The sequence below is a fragment of the Podarcis filfolensis genome (genome assembly GCF_964270895.1).
Source record: "Podarcis filfolensis genome assembly, chromosome: 17".
Lineage (NCBI taxonomy): Eukaryota > Metazoa > Chordata > Lepidosauria > Squamata > Lacertidae > Podarcis > Podarcis filfolensis.
Window position 1 is genome coordinate 35324465 of NC_139621.1, and position 21043 is coordinate 35345507.

The window sequence follows — 21043 nt, forward strand, 5'->3', positions numbered from 1 at the left end:
TCTATAGCTAGATAACATGTTCACCATTGCCCATGTACCCCACAACTTCTATCAATTCAGATGTCTGAAAGAGATGTGTTTAAGGGCTCTGCACCATAAAGAATCTAAGTCATAACATTATACAAATTGGCAGCAATCCTCTTTACATGAGAATATTTTAAGAACTCACATACTACAAATGTAAACTGATTTCTCTCTCTGCTTCAGTGAACTGCCCTGAATGTTGTTCCTCATATCCTATCATTGTCTCCCTGAACAGTGCGCAGACCCTATCTAATCCTTTTAACTTTTTTTCTTCTGTTAAATACATGTCAGGCTAACAGTGGACATTGGATAAATAAAATAATGACCACCAGGGCTACATTACACAGCAAGTTTTTCCCCCATTATTGTAATTGTGCATACTATATAGAAGCATAATTTAATTGTCAAGAGACTGATTTACTTCACGAGGCTGAAGGGCTCACAAGTATATGCAAAAAAAGAGGGAAGAAGAAAATGCATTCACATGTGATTGCCGTATCTTGGACTGAAAACATACATTTTATATTTTAAAAAATGTGTTAGAGAAAAGATTTGCTCACTGTTTCATGGTTTCTTTTTCCGGTAAAAAAGTATGAATTCAGCAGCTTTTACCCCCTACTGTGGCCAAGGATGAGGGGAAGAAGGGGATGCCTGCATTTAATCCCACACACACAAACGCCGCACCAAAAATAGGTGACAAATAGATCACGGGGTGCGTGCCTGGCTGCAAAGGTATCATTCAGGAGCAGGGTGTGCTCAATCCCTGGCCTGGATGTGGTCTCCCAAACCACCGTTTTACACATGAGGAAGGAAAGAAGGACATTCCCTGGAGAGAGGCCTTTTCCAGGCTTGGATCAGGGCAAGTAAACTTTATAGTGAGAACGATTGTGATGTCATAACTTTATATTAGCAGGGCCACACATGCATGATAAAAGATAATATTTAGAGGAGCTGTGGTAGATTTCGCCATGCTTTCTTCTTTTCCCAGAATTTAATCAGATTGGCACTGCACAGGAGATATGAGTCAGGATTCTTAAAGAGTTACGAGTGAAATTATCTTAATATTAGGTTTTCTTGGAATACTCTGTCAGTACTCTTGCCCCTCTCATTTTCAATACTATAATTATACCATATATATTACCACGTTAAAGTTCTGCAAAAAAAAAAAATCAATCAACCATTCAAAATAGAACTACCAAATTCTGCAAAGTACAAATAAAATAGTTGGGGAGGCTGAGCAAAATGCAGATATATTTATGTTAAAACACACTCCATAGTCATGGGACTTTGAGAATGAAAATACTGCTTGGATGACATAAGACTTCTCCATTTTTAATGGTGGTGGGGGGGTTCTGAGGCGGGGCTTAAAAGATATGGCAAGGCTAACCAAATGCTGGTGTAATACTGGCTTGTAATAGACAAACATAAGATTATAAGAATGAAAATGTCAAGTACTCTATGACTTTTGTTATTCTAACATGCTAAAGAACAAAAATGTCACCAGAGGTTGGGGATGAGGAGTGATTATTATTTTATTCCAGGCAACTATGCAAATGTCGAGACCCCCATATTTGTCACTACATTTATAAATACATTAAGATCCAAGTACTGACATTATTTTTAGAAGATGCCAGAGTACAAAGTAACTGTACAAATCAAAACCATGGGCATGAATTTATTTGAAATTAAGACCAGCTTATTATGGCAGAGCTTGTTTTAGGCATGAGGTGCAAGAATGTTTCTTTAAAGGACAGGTTTTCACAACAGCTATTTGCAACAGTATCTATTAAATATTAGTCAGAACTAATTAAATCAACAACTAAAATTTCATCAGAATGTGATTATTTAGGGTGCTGCTGGATGGCCAAAGCGAAGCAAATGCATCCGCTTGTCTCTCTTTCTTAAGCTTTTATAGCAGCCATTACTCACCAGTAACTATTGGAATAAAGGCAGGAAAAGCACAGAATAAAGGCAGGGAAGGCACAGAAATAAACACACAAACTCCAACTTTTACGACCCTTGTTTGGAGATATTATCATAAATGTATTGAAGTCAGGCAGTGTATGTCAAAATGCATCGGGCTTTTTTTACAAATGTAAATCTAATAATGCCAAGGCTTACCAAGGTTCAACTACTTCCTTCCACCTTATATTTCACAATAATTTATATTATTAACTATCTCTCATACACTAATATTACATGTTTAGCATGCTCAAAGGATTGCTATTCCAATCTTTTTACATCTTCTTTTCATTTCAAATAATGTTCTGGATTATTCTCATACCATATATACTTCTCATAGTTAGATTCCTCTCTTTGCTTCTGCCACCACTTGGCCAGAATGACAACAAACAAATTATCAAATTATAATGACAACACTGTTGCTGTCTACATATAATTTAATCTTATCTCACACTGACTTTTGCCAACTGCTAAAGCAGATCTGACGCATTGTTGCCATCATCTTGTTTTCCAAAGGGGCACATCTGCACTCCGTTTAATTGTTATAAAATTTTATGTAAAAAAAAAAACAGACTAAATTACTTTTCCCACCCAACCTCACAGCTCAAACAACAATGCAAAGCTTCTTCCCCAACCTATAAGAAACATTAATAGATGGGGATAAGGAAGAAAGATCAAACTGATGAGGGAAGTGGAAAAAAAATTCCCCCTTTAACAATCAACAAAATGACAAAAAAGGGGGAAAAGTGGAAAAAGTCACCCAGAATATATGACCATGTAAGCATGGGCACTCTTGCAGAAAACCTAGTCTGCAACCCAAAGCCATGGGAAATTTAAATTAGTTAAAGCCATGGTCCACAATAGGCAGAGAAATCTGCACAGATAAAAGGAGGCTGTGAAGGCTGCAGGTATACTTAGCCTAGATCACCAGAGATTTCCACACAAACTTTATTAGTTTTATTAATTTTTTTTAAATAATCAAGAGATTCAAGAGTATCCACATTACACTGCAAAGAAGATTAACTTTTTTTCCTTTAATCAAATATCCATATGCATGTGCTGTTCCTAGCGAAGAGGGGTAGAAGGATTCCCATTGCTTATTACTGCTCCAGGGTGCACAGTGTTATAATTCATGCACAAAAAGCTCTTCCTATGTTTAAATAATGTTAACATTCCCATAAACAAAAGCAAGAGGAAAAGTTAAAAATAAAGCAGCAGCAGCTTTAAACTTGGTGCATTCTTCTCCCTGAAAAGCAGAACATATTACATCATTCCAAAGTTATTCACCAATTCAATGGTCCTGCAGTGCATGGACAGAAGTCATATTTTTTTTGACACCAACCTATGAATTTAATTTGCTGTGGCATGACTAACTTAATCTATCCTTCTGGAAAATTGTAACTTAATTTACTTATCATCTTAATATGTATGTTAACATTGTCAAATCAAGATTTCATTTTGAATCTATGGACTTAGAAGTAAGAAAATCCCATCTATTTTAGAAAATATCAAATGGTGGAATAATAATAATTAAAAAACTATCTTTGAAAATAACAGCCATATGCAACCTGCGTATGCTGAAATACAAAGCTGTAACAATCATCACAAGAATTTTGAGTACAGCTTTTTAATGGTAGGAGGATTACATGAACTTTCCCTGTATATTTTAGAGCTCCTAATAGATCTCAACTATACTTACTAAAATGGTTTTCTGCTTAAATCTTGCCCAATGTTTTTAAACGTATGTAAGATTAAAGTTCTCTTACAAGCAACCCTTCACACTGTGATGCTGCAAAGTACACATTTTCTTCAAGATGTACAAATAAATATTATCTCACAAGGCACAATGCCCCCATTTTACAAGAAAATTCAGGTTTCATTTATTTTTGCCTTAACAAGATGAAAATAACGTTCTGAAAAGCATCAAAAATGTTTTGTGACAAAGATCAGCCTCTCAGTAAACTGAAAATGTAGCATTTTGACAGCACAAAAGCAGAAATTACTAAAATAGCTACTTTTCCTATTCTTACTGTAAGTGGTAAAAACTGCAGCATTTAATAGTTCTGTTCTAGGAATAATGCTTTAACCACCTATTGTTGAAAATATTTTTTCGTGAATGGTTCAATTTCTGTATAGTCAACTTACATAAAATTTACCTAATTCCTATGTAAGCAAAAAATAGTTTTATTGGTCAGATGGAAAAACAGTTTTAAAGATTCCTAATAAAAGACGATAGATGCTTTCTGAAAAAGTCCCAAGGTTTAAAAGACATAGTATTTAAATATATTTTTCTACTACAGCAATAGAATGATTTCCAGTCAAATTAAGCATACACAAAACATTACTAAGAAAGTATCAGTTCTATACTAGATATTGCTACAATTTTCAAGGATCAAAAACAGCGGATTACCACCACAGGGAAACAAAAAGACCAGTAAGGGAAACAAATCATTTTTAACTAAAATGTTGTTTTCCCAACATGCTAGTTCAGTTTTCTGCTTCTCTCTTTACTGGTAAAAAGCTGTTGTTTAAAAAATAGCTGTTCAGCCGAAGGTTTTTAACTTTACCAAGGACTAATGCCAAAATTTTAGATTATTTCCCCAACAGCTACATACATAGGTAGTGAACTGCCAAAACATCACCTGAAGTTCCAGTGTTAACATTAATGACGTGAAACCTTACAGAATCAACATTTAGTTTCCCTAACACTGAGTGTGCCTAGTAGCTACACTGCATGTGGAATAAACACCACCAGTGCTTTTTTTCCTGGGGGTACGCATACCCCTAAACATTTTGTGAATCTAAGTTTGGCCTCATTGAGGGGCAGTATTTCAATATGAGTACGAAAATGAGAGTACCCCAAACATTATTTTCGAAAAAAAGTACTGAACACCACCATATACACAGTAAGGCCTGCTATGTTCAATAAAAGAGGCTTATTAAAAATGAGTGCCTATCTTTAAAAACCTTCCTTCCTTTTAGAAGAGCGTGTTCCTCTCATTAATTCATGATTAAAAGTCTCCATAAATAGTGATATGAACAGATAGCATTAACATTAGATAAAAAGTAAATCTGTTCCAAACACAGTGTAATATTTAAGGTCAATTCTATTTTTTTTTTAAAAAACACACACTTTGTCAATTTTGTAATGTAGTGGACAACATAAATAACTATAAAGCACATCTGCTTACATGACTAGTCATTTCCTACACATTCTGCTCTTCAAATTTCTCTTTTCACACCCTTTCTTTCATCAAAATCTAGGCTGGAAAAAGTGTACACTGTGATCCAATCCATCACAAATTCTGACCGTTGTTACTGCCTAATTTTAACAGGGGAATTGTGCGAATCTCAACAACAAAAATGGTTTATCTAAAGCAAAATGTTATTCTGAAAACATCACATCTTTTTTGTTTAGTCGCTTATCACTTCTGAAACAAGACTAACGTTGGATAGGATTTAAAGCTAGCCATTTTCCAAATTAGCAGGTAGATGTCAGAAATACTGGGAAAGCAAGAATGACTGCACCATGGAAAGGGCATGTAAACTAGTTGAAGTATCTAAATGCATCAATTTCCAGAATTATTGAAACGCTAGCCAAAGCCACAATAAAGGTTCCAAAGCTTTTACTTAGGCATACAATCTGCTGAGCAACTGCTGCAAAATGCAGCACAATTCAGTAGCATCCGGTATATATCCAGTGTGACCCAACGTCACACCAACGGATTTCTGCTTACACAATGGGATTTCTCCTCCCTCTTGAGCACACACACCCAAATTTACTCTGGAAGGTCCCCCAACATTCTAGAACATTTTGAGAACACAAAGGGGGCTTTAGGAGGAAAGAGAGAGCAGAATAGTCCCACCAAACAATCAGAAGTGTGTTTCACTAGCAGACTGACATAACTGGATTTCACCGTATTGCTGATAAATTAATACCCAAATCATGCAGAGAGAGGGAGAGAAGGAAATAAACTAGGGACTATTCTGGAAACATTTAGAGCTTTCCAAACTGTGCGTTGCGAGAAATTAGTGTGTTGGCTACAGTTTGTAGGTGTGACACGTGAACACTCCCCGTGCTCCTCCTAGGGCTGGAAAGGGGTTAATAAAACTGAATTACTGTGTCACGAAATGAAGTATGTTTAAAAATTGTGTCACCAATATGAAAAGTTTGGAAAGCTCTGATTTAGATATTCCTTCCTGCATGCCATCAGGGAATGAGAATGTTACAAAAGCCATCCTATTAGTTGTAAAGAAAAACAAGTTGTAGCAGCTTTCAGCATGAAGATGGACAGGCCTGCTAGTGCACTGAAACTGTTTTTGCCCAATATTAAAAATGTGAAGACCAGCACAGTAGCGGGGGGTGGGGATTGGGTAAAAAATTACACCTAATAAGACACTTCACTGCTGTAAGAGATTAACCATCCCAGTTTGAGCCTGTACCTTGGGCATGTACAATGCTAACTCTCTTTTCCAGAACTTGTGAAGAGTTTGGAAACATCTGCTTCAATCTTTGGTTGACCACAGCTTGCTGTTTCATCTGAACACAACAAACTGTTAGTCTTAACAGTGGCTCTTTTCAAAGAAACACACTTAGAACAGTAGGTTATGGAGCTGGCTTATTTCAACAAGCCACAGTTAAGATTAGCCATAGTTTAGGGTTTGGATGCAACGCTGAACTGTTGTTAACAGAAAGCAGGAGTGAAAACCTCTGAACTCTTCAGGGCTCACTGGAGAACAAATGAAGAGGGGAGAATGTGTGAACCCAAGGTTTGCCTAGGATCATTGCCATGGCTTGCAGCCATTATTTTTCAAAGGCTAACATCTTCAGCAGAAAACAAGCCATGGGAAACTTGACACATGTATAGCTCAAACATATAAAACCTTAGTTCGAAATAAGAATTTACTCCGTATTTATATAATTAATCACAAAATAAATGGTTCTCTGGGCAGCTCACAAATAAAGCATGCAAATGTAAGTAAATACACAATATCATACCATAACATTTACATAAAAACAGCAGCATAAAAACAGAGAAAGAATAAAAACATCCTACCAAAAATCTGCAGCAGTGGTTCAGAACATTAGAAATAGACTTTTTTAATGCCTGAGAGATTTCAAAAAGTCTTTAACTGAGGCCAAACTGACCATAAAGTTGGTGCCAACCAACCCTCTCTGGAGAGGGAATAGCATGGCCTGGATGCAACCATTGAGATGTCTTTGTCTCTGGTAGCCATCCCCTTCTTTTTATTTGGTGCAGACACTCAGAGCAGGGCCTCTGAAGCTCATATGGTACAGACATGTAGAAGAAGACAGTGTTTCAGGTATCCTGGTCCCAAGGTGTTAGTTAATTAACTCGTCTTGCTTTTTTTAAAGCCCTTAAAACCTTGGGACCAGGAAACCTGAAAAACTGTCTTCTGAAGTCACACTTAGGTATTTGCTTCCCAGCAAAATCAAAAGACTTCTGAAAATTAGGAAATGTTCACATTAGCAATTTACAATAAAGCTCAAATATTTGAAATATACTTAATATTATAACTCAGTGCCAACAGGTACAGAGACTACCCTTCCTCTTGTTATAAATTGTGTTATAAATTACAGGGTGTTCAAAGCAGGAGCTGAGGGTGCATCATATGAAAGACGCACTTCAGGAAGGATTTCGAATCCCATATTGGAGCAATACTTCTACTAGGCCAAGCAAAAAGTCACAGAATAGTGTGCAAGTTACAGAGCTTGTCATCAGGCTAGATCACCCTTCCCCAACCTGGTGCCCTTCAGATACTTTGGATTACAATCATTCAGCCTCACTCAGAATGGGGCTGTGTTGCGCTGGCTGGGACAGATGTGAACTGTAGTCTAAAGCATCTGAAGGGCACTGGGCTGAGGAAGGCTGGGCTATATGGTAAACAAAGTAAGGGAATGGGAAGAATAAAGTTGGCTGGTGGCTGCTGTTGACATCAGTCTGTCTCGAGAGACAACAGAATGCGCCTCTGGGAGTGAAATCATGTTGCTACGTTAGCAGCGCAAGCCTGGGCAGTGTCCAGGGCTGCCCAGATTACAAAACCTCCCTCTCAGCCTTGCTGATGTGGTCCAAAGGAAAGCAGAGCAATACATTTGCCACCAACTTGGTGCCAAGAGTTGCCGGAAGGAGGTGTATAAGGCACCATCCAGCCATCTTAGGGACTCCAGTCCGGATTTGTGTAGGGTTTACTCCTTGGCCTTTGCTATTCCCAATGATCTCCCCCAAAACAGAGGTTTAGGATCAGAGTTTTCCTTCTCCTAGATGGGCTACCTTCCCAGGTTGACAAGCACCATTTGCCCCTCGCTTCCCTCTACAGCATGTGCAGAACCTGCCTTCTTGACCATTGGGCCCACTATTGGTCTCTTCCACTCAATCTGCCCATCAGCTATCCTCACCAGCTAATCAAAGCCATTCCCAGGGTATGACTGCTGTTGCATGCTGGCAGCTGCTAGGAGCCACAAGTGAGAACTGAGTGCAGAGTGGGGACCAAAGGTGGACAAACTATCTCAACAAGGAGCACAACATGTTCCCCACCACAGGTACTATGCCTCCCCTAACACCCCATACACCCTGGCGAGTGGTAAATAAACAATAGATACTTTATAATAAAGTTACCAGTGTGTACTTTGAGCAAATCTCCAGCTTTTGGAAGGTAACCTGTATTAGAATGATGAACTGTGATAAGGAAAGCTTTAAAAAAAAAAAAATAAACAGCAATAACACACTTTAGGAATTGTCCTGAAAGGAACTTTTATATTCAGCAGATAACAGCTATGCTAAGAATGGGGCTTCTACTACCAAAATGCCCATTACACAAGTGTGCTGTTACAACTGGATATCACTCATTGTTTCCAACAGAACAGCCAGATCTTCATCCTAGTTCTGAGCTCTATTTGGAGTTATAATCCTAAAAAACATACTAACCTTCACTGGCTAATGTTCCACAGCCCTCGAGGTTTAAGAGGATGTTGTCATCTTTGTCGTCTCTGGCACCTCCCAGCAGCATCCAGCTCTCTACATTATCACTTTCAGAGGCAATGCTTCTCACATCATCTGCATTCTCATCACTAGAGCTGTCCTCTATTACTAAGATCTTGTGGATCATGCGAACACCTTCACGATGAAAGGAGATAGACTTTTCACTAGTCCTTTTCTCCTTTTTTGAAGTTCCTGTGGTCCATCCCTTTGAATTTGGAGTAATCCGAGAAGAATGTCTAGTGGGCTTTGGCGAGGTGAGCTCTGCAAGATTGTGTGTTCTTCCTGGCACTGGAGCTCCTGGTGTTGTTCTCTTCTGGAGTCTGCTTCTGTAAATGCTGTCTTCGGTGTCTGACAAGGTGATAACATCTGGACTATCAGAAACATGAGTGGCTTCACTGTCTGAAATTATAATAAAGTTGTTGTTTTTTTGCTCTTTACTAACTGAACTCTGCTTTTGCCCAGATCCATGTTCTTCAGTTTCTTCTTCTCCAATGGCATCCTCATGGCCTTGTGCATAATGGACTTGGCTATAAAGGTGAAATTCTACTTCGCTATCAATACTTTCTTCACTAGAAGACTCTTCACAGTAGAGATCATCTTCAAATGCTTCTATATCATCATATCCACCAAGCATTGTGGAAAGTATTTTGCATCTAGCAAAAGAAACAAACAAACCAAAATAATGAATGATGCTAATCAATACCAAATGAAGATTTCATTTACACGCAAGTACCAACTTTTAAAATGCACAAAACCTCAGGCCAACCACTTTAACAGTGCAATCCTATGCATGTTTTAAGGAGTTTACTGGAGTCCAATCAATCTGCCTCCAAACTACTTTCAATTTTATACCAGTGTCACCTCCAACTCGTCTCAATTAGATTTGACGAAAGCTGTTTTAAAAGCAGTTGAAATAATACTTCCTTCAGAAATGGAATAATAATAATAATAATAATAATAATAATAATAATAATAATAATTTATTTATATCCCGCCCTCCCCAGCCAAAGCCAGGCTCAGGGCGGCTAACAACAATAAAATAGTGCAACATTCTAAAAACATTTCATTGTAAAAATTAATTAAAATCAAATTGATGGCAACCATTAAGCTAAATTGGAAGAACTTCACCATCCAATAATGAACCATTAACAACCCTGGCCACTGGTCTACTCAGCTGCAACTGACAGGTTTTCACTAGCTAAGATGAACAACATCCACAAGGTAGAAGAGATCAGAATTATCCTAGCTACTGCACCAAGAGGACTGAGTCCACCACTGCCAATTTCAATTCTGCCCCTATGGCTGTGTCCAAGTCGGACCAATGTCAGCAAGTTTATCAGCAAATAATATAGCCAAGACATTGCAGTGATCAGCCTTTGGTGCACCTTAGGGTTAGACCCTCACCACCTGGAAGAACACAAATGGACATAATTTCACTCAAGCAAAGGATGAAGAAAAAGAGAAACACTACCTCTTTGTTGCCGCCACAACACAGGTCTGCAATTGGACACTATGAAATGGTTGGTTAGATTCAATACAGTCTTTCCAGTATTGGCATTCAAGCCATCTCCGTATACTTCAGGTTCCCTGGCTCCTCGTTAAAACATGGAGCTGGGGTCCAATGAAATGCACAGCATCAAGGAGCATCTCTGCCTATAGCAAACCCATTTCACAACCTGCTAGTGCAACAAGAGAGGCATCAATGGTACCACCTAAGTACCCCAAATCATTCTGGAAACTAAGTGGATCCCTAAGTCTCCAAAGGCCAAAACCTTTCAAACTAGTCTCTCACCTTTTCTTTTGCTTTCATTCTGAATACCTGATAAGTCCCTCAAGAATACAGAAACCACTACATTTTCTGCAGGTGGTCACAATGTTTGGTACTATTAGGCAAGATTGTTCTTTGACCCTAGCCACTCACAGCCAAGTCACATGAAACATTTGGTACTCATTCAACTATGGATAAATTGAGTACAAAAGTGTACGTATCACGTTTATGAAGGCTGTGTGCTTATACAAGGCATAGCATCTCGCTTTTAAATACATACTGGCCTCTTTTTTTAAAAAAAAAATGAGAGTATGCACACAGGTGACACAAAGGTCCACTGTGTCTGTGGCTGGCAAACAGTCATCAAGGGATGGTTCACACTGCCAGCCCGATTTAAAGAGTCAGAACAAGTTATTTAGGCACACAACCAGGCATCCTTACACTTTACTAGATATAGGCTTGCAAAGGGCTAAATGCTACTTGCCACACGAAAGTGGCACATTGACTGTCTGAATGCTCTGTCTTCCTCCAAGGGTAAGAAGGGAACTAGAGGCAGCTAGCCCAGGGAATAAAGAAATGGCTACTACAAGACATATGGGTTGGTGATCAACGAAGTTGCTTTTCTTCCACTTACTTCTAAAAGATGCAGTTCAATTGCCAACATGATAAATTCAGAAGGGGGTGGGGGCTATGGGATTGTTTTTATTTCGATTATGTATTTTGTGGTTTTATATTTTGATTTTACTCTGTGAACCGCCCTGAGACCTCCAGGTATAGGGCGGTATATAAATTCAATAAAATAAAATAAAATAAATAAATAAATAAATAAATAAATAAATAAATAAGATTCAAACCAACAGAACCCAGAAGATGTGTAGCTGGCAGTAACCCAAAGATATCACAAAATAATCATGCTTACTTCACCACCCTGTTTGCAGTCAGTGAAAATATTAAAAGAATTTCCACAGAAACTGATTTTTTACAATGAAAGTAGTAAATATAAATGCACAGAGCTGGGAAGAATGGTGAAATATTAAATGATAGCACCATAATTTCAGCTGTGTGGCAATACTTCAGCACGTAAGCCTGCAGACAGAGCCTGTTCTCCCTTTTCACTTTGTGTAGATCTGAGGCACTTGACAAAAAATTATTGGCTGGGCATTTTTATAACATCACTCATACCCCCTAATAGAAAGCACTTTTCTCATTCCATAGCAAACAAAATCCATAAACTGACACAACATTAGTAAGCCAGGGACCACTTTCATATCTTAAGTAAAGCTAACAGGCCCTGGCATGGTAACAGTAGAAGCCTTGAAGTTAAAAGAACACAATGCATGCTGTGAGGGGCTTAATTTTCCACACTTTGAGCTCATTCATACGAGCCTTAGACTGTGGGGATATTTCTCACAGGAAATAACTTAATAACCACCCCTTCATACAAAGCAGACGATGAAGGGGTGGTTGTTGACTCAAGGCTATCAAGTCAAGCCATATTGCCATGCTACACAGATGCAACACAACATCTGTGAACCAATGTAAGATGGAGACAAGGAATTACCTGCGATAGGGCATACTATTTAAAGAGTTCCCCGGCTCCTCATTAAAGCACAAGAATAGAGTTTTTAAGAACAGAGAAGATTTACACTCAGAGAAAAATATGAAGAAGTCTGATGCCTAGAGAAAATCTTGGCACATACTGGGGGAAAGCAATCTGTGTTTCACTTGCCAGTCACAACTCAAAAGTCACAAACAGTACATAGGAACATAGACCAGCGATATGACATGGGATAAGGCTATCTAGCTAATCTAGCTATCTACACTGACTGGTAGTAGATCTTCAGCATTTCGGGGGGGGGGAGGGGGGTTCTTTCAGAATCCTACCTGAAGAAGCCAGGAAAGTGCCTGGGGCACCTTATTACAGACAAGTAAATGGGAAATTTTTACTAGACAAACTTCTTTTAGCGGCATTTAATAAAGCTGTTTCTGTTCCACTCTATTCTATTTTGTGAAAGATCTCAGGGTGGCTAACAATCAAACTGTGAGGAAATAAAATGTTATTATCAATAGAATCACAAAAATACATAAAAATCAAAATATATAAGCCATCTCTCAGCTGAACATCAGTAACAATTGCCAGAGGAAATGTAAGAAACAAAATATTGGGCTGCCATCTGAATGATAATACTGCAGGCACCAACCAGGTTTCAGGGAGTCAAGAAGTTCCAAATCCAGGTGAAAATAGCAATATTTTTAAGGAACAAAAAGCAACAGCAAGTGCAAGTGCATTAGACTGTAATGTTTGCCAAAGCCTGCTTTAACTATATCCACCATTAATTACCAGCTTTTCAACTCTGTATTTATAATAGTAAAAACAATTAAAATGATGTCACCATGTCTGTAATTATAATATAGTCTGATCACAATAAGCTCTTGTTTTTCTCCAGGGACCTGGTAAATGGTTGGACTAACTGCAATAGGCCAAGCTAAAAAGCAATAACCCTATCTGAGAGATGCAAAGGACCTGAGGTGGGAGGGAAACTGGAAAAACCGAGAGAAAACTCATGATTCAAAATTTGTCTGGGCTTTTTATTTCTGAGAACAAATTAGAGGAGACCAGAAAAATTGGGGCACCCCCCCATTTTTCCATTGTTTCCTACCACCCTGGGCCTTCCCACCTCCAGCTGAAAGATGGACAAAATCTGTATCTTATTACAATGACAAATTGTATTTTTCCTAAAAAACCCAAAGAATCCAGCACCAACCTGTTGGCCAAATTTATGTGCCATGGTAATCCATGAACTGTGGCTTGCTGTGTACAGTGAACTACTGCATCCTACAGAATCACTCTCATTTTGCACCTCTCTTCATTAAGCAAGGACCAACAAATCATGAGCCTTGACTTAGTGTGACATGGTAACTAGCATCTGTTGTTTGTTTCTGATGTTCAGCCAAGGCTTGTTCTTGGTTTACCAAACAGTTTGGGAGGAGCAAACCAGGAGCACTGGTTCACACATAAAGGCATGGTTCATGTTTTGTTGCTCCCAGCAAAACAAGATGAGGGCAAAATGGGAGCTATTCAGCAGTATTCATTTGCACACTGCTCACTCATGGTAAGCCACGGCTTATGGCTTATAGTGACACACCACCATGCAGCCAATGTATTGTGGCATACTTTTCATAAACAAGACTCTACTAATTTAATTCCCACCAATGACAGACTTCAGCAAACCACTTTTTCTCATTCACCCTACAACATGGGGATAATAATACTGACTAACCTAGCAGGGCTGCTGTAGGGTTTATTATTGTGCATGAAGCACTATGAATATTTGAAATATACTATATAAAAGTGTTATTCTGTGGGTTTTATAACAGGAGGACAAAATAGAAAACAAACTTTGGCAAAAGAAATGCCAACGGGATGTTAAAAAATAATTTGAGAAGCACAATGCTTCTCAAACAAACACCACCAACAAAAACTCTTCAAATACATTTGTAGCAGGAGACCAGCTAGAGAGGCAGCTGGACTTCTGGATGATACGAGATTCAAATGTGTACTGAAGAAGATTACAGAGAAGCTGAATGAATTTGTTGCATCTGTCTCTGCAGCAGAATATATAGGGCAGAACTGTGTACCTGAACTACCGTATTTTTCGCTCTATAGGACGCACTTTTCCCCTTCATTTTTGGAGGGGAAAATGTGTGTGCGTCCTATGGAGTGAATGCAGGCTTTCACTGAAGCCTGGAGAGCGAGAGGAGTCAGTGTGCACCGACCCCTCTCGTTCTCCAGGCTTCAGGCACCTATCCGCAAGCCTTCAGAGCGCTCCAAAGGCTTGCGGATAGCAGCCTGAAGCCTGAAGCCCAGGGAGCGCAGAGGCACCTATCCACAAGCTCCGGGAGCGGCGGCAAGGTTGTGCGCAATCTTGCCGCCGCTCCTGGACCTGTTTTGGGGGCTGGGGTTAGGGGAAGCTTGGGCTTCCCCCGCCCCAGCCCCACGGCTAAAAACGAAGCCAAGACTTGGCTTCTTTCCTCTTTGGAGCTGGGGGGGGGGGTAATTTTTTTCTCTTTATTTCCCCCCCTAAAAACTAGGTGCGCCCTATGGTCCGGTGTGCCCTATGGAGCGAAAATACAGTAATAGGAGCGAAAATACGGTAATATTCACAGGATAGGAGTCTGAGGAACTGAGGAAGAAAGGGGTGGCAAGAGATGACGTTCTCTAACAGAAAAAATAAAAACTGACAAATGACATCCACCTGAGAGTTCTCAGAGAACTCAAATGTGAAATTGCTGGTCTTCTAACAAAAATATGTAACCTTTCCCCAAGATCATCCTCCATACCTGATGACTTGAAAGCAGCCAATACAACATCAATTTTGAAAAACAGATTCAAGCGGAATTCTGGAAATTAAAGGCTAGTTAGCTTAATGTTTGCTCTGAGGAAACTGGTAGAATTAACAAGCATACAGTACAGAAGAGCAAGTCTTCCTGAACCAGAACCAGAATGGCTTCAGCAAGGGCAAGTCCTGTGTCATTAAACTTTTAGACTCAAGAATGTCAACAAGCATATAGATAGAAGTGATCCAATTGACACTGCTTACTTAAAACTTTCCAAAAGCTTTTGACAAAGATCTTACTGTGGATCAGTAACTGCTTAAGAAACAGGAAACAGAATGTAGGAATGGACAGTTCTCCCAATAAAGAGATGGAATGAGTTCCCCAAAGATCAGTACTGGGATGTGTTTTTTAGCATCTTCAAAAATTACTTAAGAGCTAGGGGTGAACAACGAAGTAGCCAAGTCACCAAATTGTCCAGGGGGTTAAAACAAAACAGGATTGTGAAACGTTCCAGAAGGTTCTCTCCAAACTGAGTGAACAGAGAGTAAGATGGCAAATGTAATTCAGTGTAAGTCGGTGTAAAGGGATGAATGACGGTGGGGAACACACACCTTAATTTCTCATATATACTCATGTGCTCTAAATTAGCAGTGACTGATCAGGAACGAGACATTGTGATTGTAGTGGATAGTTCAATGAAGTCGACTCAGTCTCAGCAGATGGCAGCTGTGAAAAAGGAGAATTCCATGCTAGGGTTCATTGGGAATGGAACTGAAAATAAAACTGTCGGTATCATAATACCATTACACATATCTATGGCATATTTTGAATACTGTGTAAAGTTCTGGTTGCCTCCCCTTAAAAAGGAAATTGTGGGGCTTGAAAAGTTCAGAAAAGGACAACCAAAGTGATCAATGGGTCAGAGCAACTCCCCTTGAATTGAGGAAACAACATTTTGGACTTTCTAATTTACAAAAAAGGCAAGTAAGAAGCCATGTGGTAGAGGTGTATACAATTGTGAACAGTGTGGAAAAATGGAGAGAGATTCCCCCCCCCTCCTCCCTCACATAATACTTGAACTTGGGGACATTCAATGAAGCTTAATTCAGGAAGATTCAGGTTACACAATAGAAAGTACTTCTCCACACAGTGTATAGTTAAATTATGGCATTTGCTTCCATAAGATATAGCTGTGGCCACCATGGCTTTTTAAATGGATGGGTGTAAATGAGGATTAGACAAATTCCAGGAGGATCGGGCTATCAAATGGCTACAAACCACAATGGCTGAGTTTCTACCCTCCACTATCAGAGCCAGTGAGCCTCCAAATACCAGTGGTATACAAGTGTGGATAGTACTGTTGCGCTCATGTCCTACTTCTTGGCTTTTCATAGGAATCTGGTTTCTAAGTGCAATGAGCACTGTGGTTGAGGTTACTCGGCTCTTCTTATATTTTGTACATCCATATAACACCTAGCACTAGCACAGTTCAAACATCTTGGTTACAGAAAGCCTGGCCAATAACGAATGTGCCATGACTTCAAGATACCAAAATATTTCTGTACGGTGGTACCTCGGGTTGCATACGCTTCAGGTTACAGATTCTGCTAACCCAGAAATATTACCTCAGGTTAAGAACTTTGCTTCAGGATGAGAACAGAACTCATGCTCCGGCGGCATGGCGGCAGCAGGAGGCCCCATTAGCTAAAGTAGTGCTTCAGGTTAAGAACAGTTTCAGGTTAAGAACGGACCTCTGGAATGAATTAAGTACTTAACCCGAGGTACCACTGTACTCCTAAAATATTTCAGTACTCCTAATTTCATAAACACTTCATATATGCCTCTGTAGAACTAAGTATCCTCAAGCACAGGCAAAACTAGGCTTTATTTCACCCGGACCAAAGACCGTGTTTGGCACACACACACCCAACACACATTTGGCACCCCTATGGAGGCTTCACCAAGGGCAAGAAACTTGGCTAGCCCCCCACCCCCTCTGTAGCTACAGCTCTGCCTCATGGCACTACTCTCCGCTCCCCTTCCCCAAGATCAGTTGCCAACTGTGCTGTGTTGGAAGAGAGGGGGTGGCCAACACAATCTTTCCACACTTTGAAGCTGAACAGGACCGCAAATAGTTTTTCTCAAGCATCCCAACGTCCCAGGCGCTGTCGCCCTCAGAGCATGTGAAAAATGCATTTTCTCTGAACAGAACAAAGCTTCAACTCGCAGCAGGCAAACAAGACCCAACAAATGCTGCGATATGGTATCTCTTCCTACAGCCTCTCTCAAACTTGGGTCCCCAGGTGTTGTGGCTGGGACTACAACTCCCATCAACCCTTGCGAGCAGGAGTAGCGGTCGGGGAGGATGGGACTTGTAGTCCAACAACATCTGGTTGGACCCAAGTTTGAGGGAGGCTGTGGCTCATCAATGCTTTGACCTCCTGACGGGAAGCAGGAGGGAGAGGTTAAGGACGCCGACGCCTTCGAGCATGAGCAGAGTGCTTCCCACCCCCCACAGAGAACCATCCTTTACAAAAGTAAAAACGTAAGAAAACACCCACCCACACGAGCGTTATTCCCGCCAGAAGGATGAAATTTGGGCAACCTGAGGAGAGGACAGTTGGGTAAGGTCGGCGCGAGGGTGAGGGAAAAGCGGGCGCGCCAACAGCTGGCCGGGCCGGGCCTGGGGGTCAAGGCCACCTCGAGCTCGCACCCTCGCGCACGTTACTCACTAGCGCTGCCTGCTGCGACCAGGAAGCCCCTCGCGACCGGAACAGGCGCCTCCAACGACCTCCTCCTCCCGCCCCTCGCGTCGGGCTGCGCTTCCGCCCGCTGAGGCAAAGAAGGGGGCGGGACGCTCATGGCCGCGCCTGCGCGCCGGCTTGCCACGGAGGCCAGGGCGCAGGCGCGCTGGCGCCCCGTCTCTCTCTCACACGCGCACACGCAAACCTGACGGGCCGCGGGCGGGGTGGGAGGGTGGAGGCGGCGGCGCTCTTGTCTGTGAAGGGAAGCGGCCGGAGGAGAAGGGCTGGGCGGCTTGGCGGTGAAAAAGAGGGGCGGGGGCGCGCCAGGGATCGTGAAAAGGGAAGGGAAGGTAGCGCTTGGGGGTTTGGAGTGATATCAGAGTTGTCGCTTTAAGAAAATCTCCTCTTAGCGCCTGTGCTTCATGCAAGGCCGTCCTACCCACGTGGCAAGGTGAGGCGACCGCCTCAGGCAGCAGGATCCAAGCGGGCAGCAGATCCCAATCTTCCTGAGAGGAGCAACTTCAGCAGATCACATTTGGGCTTGCTTCACCTACAGCCATCTGCCTTTTATAACCCGTGTATTAGTCGCATCCCAAGTGACACAGGATTAGTGGAAACTATTTGTTTTTTATTGGTGTTTTTTAAAAATAAAGGAATGAAAGGAATAAGTATGGGGAAAACAGACATATAAGTTGTAGGTTGGGTTAAAGGTAGAGTTTGGAGCTGATCTCACTTGGTTGAATCACTCTATAGATGCTTTGATTTGTCCTGATGTATTCCTACATTGGACGCAGGTGGCGCTGTGGGTTAAACCACAGAGGCTAGGACTTGCCGATCAGAAGGTCGGAGGTTCGAATCCCCGCAACTGGGTGAGCTCCCGTTGCTCGGTCCCTGCTCTTGCCAACCTAGCAGTTCGAAAGCTTGTCAAAGTGCAAGTAGATAAATAGGTACCACTCTGGCGGGCAGGTAAACAGTGTTTATGTGCGCTGCTCTGGTTCGCCAGAAGCGGCTTAGCTGTATGCCAGCTCCCTCAGCCAATAAAGCGAGATGAGCGCTGCAACCCCAGAGTCGGTCACAACTGGACCTAATGGTCAGGGGTCCCTTTACCTTTACCTATTCCTACACTGGGGAAGGGGACCTCAGGTGTGGAACCCAAATGTGGTGCTCCAGGCCACCCTATGGAGTTTTGGGGCTTTCAGACCACACCTCTCACTTCCCCTGCACCACATCCATCTCTAGAACTTTTGCATGGCTGGGATGTATCCTTGAAATGTATAAATGCCTGTTGCTTGCCTGGATTGAGAGATACACATGTAGAGATCTCTGACTTTTGCATGGTTGGACTGCAATCTACTGTACAAAGATAAGCTCATCTGTTGCTCCAGGCACCAGTGGCATGCAACCCCCAAAAGGTTTTCCCCAAAGGCTGGAAAAGGTTTCCCAACCCTGACCTAATTATTCTTTACAAGACGAAATCTCATGGAAACTGTGCTGTGTATATTCTTAGAACACCAGAATAACATAACCAAAAATTCATGATAGAATTAGAAGGGCAGATCTGAGAACCAGGCAAGTGAGGGTCAAAGTTCATGAATTCTGTAATTGGGACTGTTCTTGCCTTCTGTGTTTTGGAGAGAATCCTACTGAAATCAATGGAACTTGCACCAAAGTGAGTGTGCATATGATCACAGCCATTATCACACTCTTGCATCACCCTGGGATGAAAGTGATGGTTGTGATGTCAGTTTATGAACATACACTGCTTCTGAAGCCAATGCTAACCAGGCTTATTGCAGAAAAAAAGAATATGCAATACCAGAAGACCTTTTAGCAATGGCTAATGAAGAAGGAGACTGGCTTGGGCAGTGATCCTTGGTGGGAGGGGAGGGATGTAACAAGTACATAAACATCCCTATGATAGTAAAGGCTAAGAACTAATACTAGGTAGGTGCAAAGGATTGTGTGTGCTTTGTGGGCATTTTAAATGGCAGACCATATTGCCACCTACCTTTGAAGCTGCCCTCTTTTTTAAAAAAATGCTTTTTAAATGACCTTTTAGCGTGTTGAGTGGACACATAAATTTGTGAAAGTTTTTTAATAAACTTGATCATCAAATTGACAATGTTATTTTAATGACATCATACCTTTAAAAGTGTGTGTAAGGTGTTCCAAGAAGCAGGACATTTGTAGCTGGATCCAGAAAAGTCTTTGGATTTACTTGACGAGGTGAAATCATCTGAAAGCTCTGCCCTGTTGTCCACATAAGGACAGAAAGTGAGGCTTCTATAATTAAACCAGGCATGTCCATATTAGATATTTCATAATGTATGCCAATCACAGGAGCTGATGTTTACTGTACTTACATTATTTAAAAGGCTGTGAGGCCTCAACAAAGACAGACCCACTTAGTTTGCTAGCCTTGGTCCTGGATCATGAAGTTCCTGGTTAAAATCCAGGAGCACTCGGAAAATGCTGCTTTTTCTACACCTTTTGTCAGTTTCACTTTAAGTACCTGTTGCATACCAGCCTGGAATGCGTTTTGGACTGGAATCAATACTTCTACCCAAACCAGCCTCCAGTTTAGGATAGTTTTATTATGAAAATGTCCATATATTTTTAAACAATGTGAGGCTAACTCAGGATAGCTCAGTTGGTAAAGCTTGAGACTTAATCTCGGGGTCATGGGTTTGAGCACCACTTTGGATGAAAGATTCCTACATTGCAGAGGGTTGGACTAGATTACAGTGGTACCTCAGGTTACAGACGCTTCAGGTTACAGACTCCGCTAACCCATAAATAGTACCTCGGGTTAAGAACTTTGCTTCAGGATGAGAACAGAAATCACGTGGCGACGGCTCGACAGCAGCGGGAGGCCCCATTAGCTAAAGTGGTACCTCAGGTTAAGAACAGTTTCAGGTTAAGAACGGACCTCCAGAACGAATTAAGTTCTTAACCCGAGGTACCACTGTATTCTCGTCCCTTCCAGCTCTACAGCTCTATTATTGTTTGATTCTGTGAGGCATGTAAAGAGTTAACTGAACTGAACTGATTCTATGAGGCATGTAAAGAGTTAACTGAACTGACTTGCAAGCAGCAAAGTGTCAGTTAAACTGTCAACCAGGTGCTATATTGGGGGAGGTTTCTGGCTTTATATTCAAAACCAAAGCGGGGCTGTTTTAACTGGTCAGTAAGTGGACATTCCGCCT

General features: G+C 41.1%; 1 protein-coding gene across 3 annotated transcripts in view; it reads right to left on the reverse strand.

Annotated features, from left to right (window-relative positions):
- ZCCHC7 (zinc finger CCHC-type containing 7) overlaps positions 1–17984 on the reverse strand; it is a 121756-nt gene extending 103772 nt beyond the window's left edge. Inside the window, exons 1-2 of one of the 3 annotated variants that reach the window (XM_083593474.1) lie at positions 17826–17984; positions 8934–9640 (exon numbers count right to left, since the gene is read on the reverse strand). In XM_083593474.1, coding sequence (XP_083449600.1) covers positions 8934–9621 — 688 coding nt within the window. In that variant the 5' untranslated portion in view covers positions 9622–9640; positions 17826–17984. Of the gene's footprint in view, positions 1–8933; positions 9641–17654 lie in introns of all 3 variants that reach the window. The other 2 variants (XM_083593476.1, XM_083593475.1) reach the window with 2 other exon arrangements.
- Positions 17985–21043: the final 3059 nt, after the last annotated feature.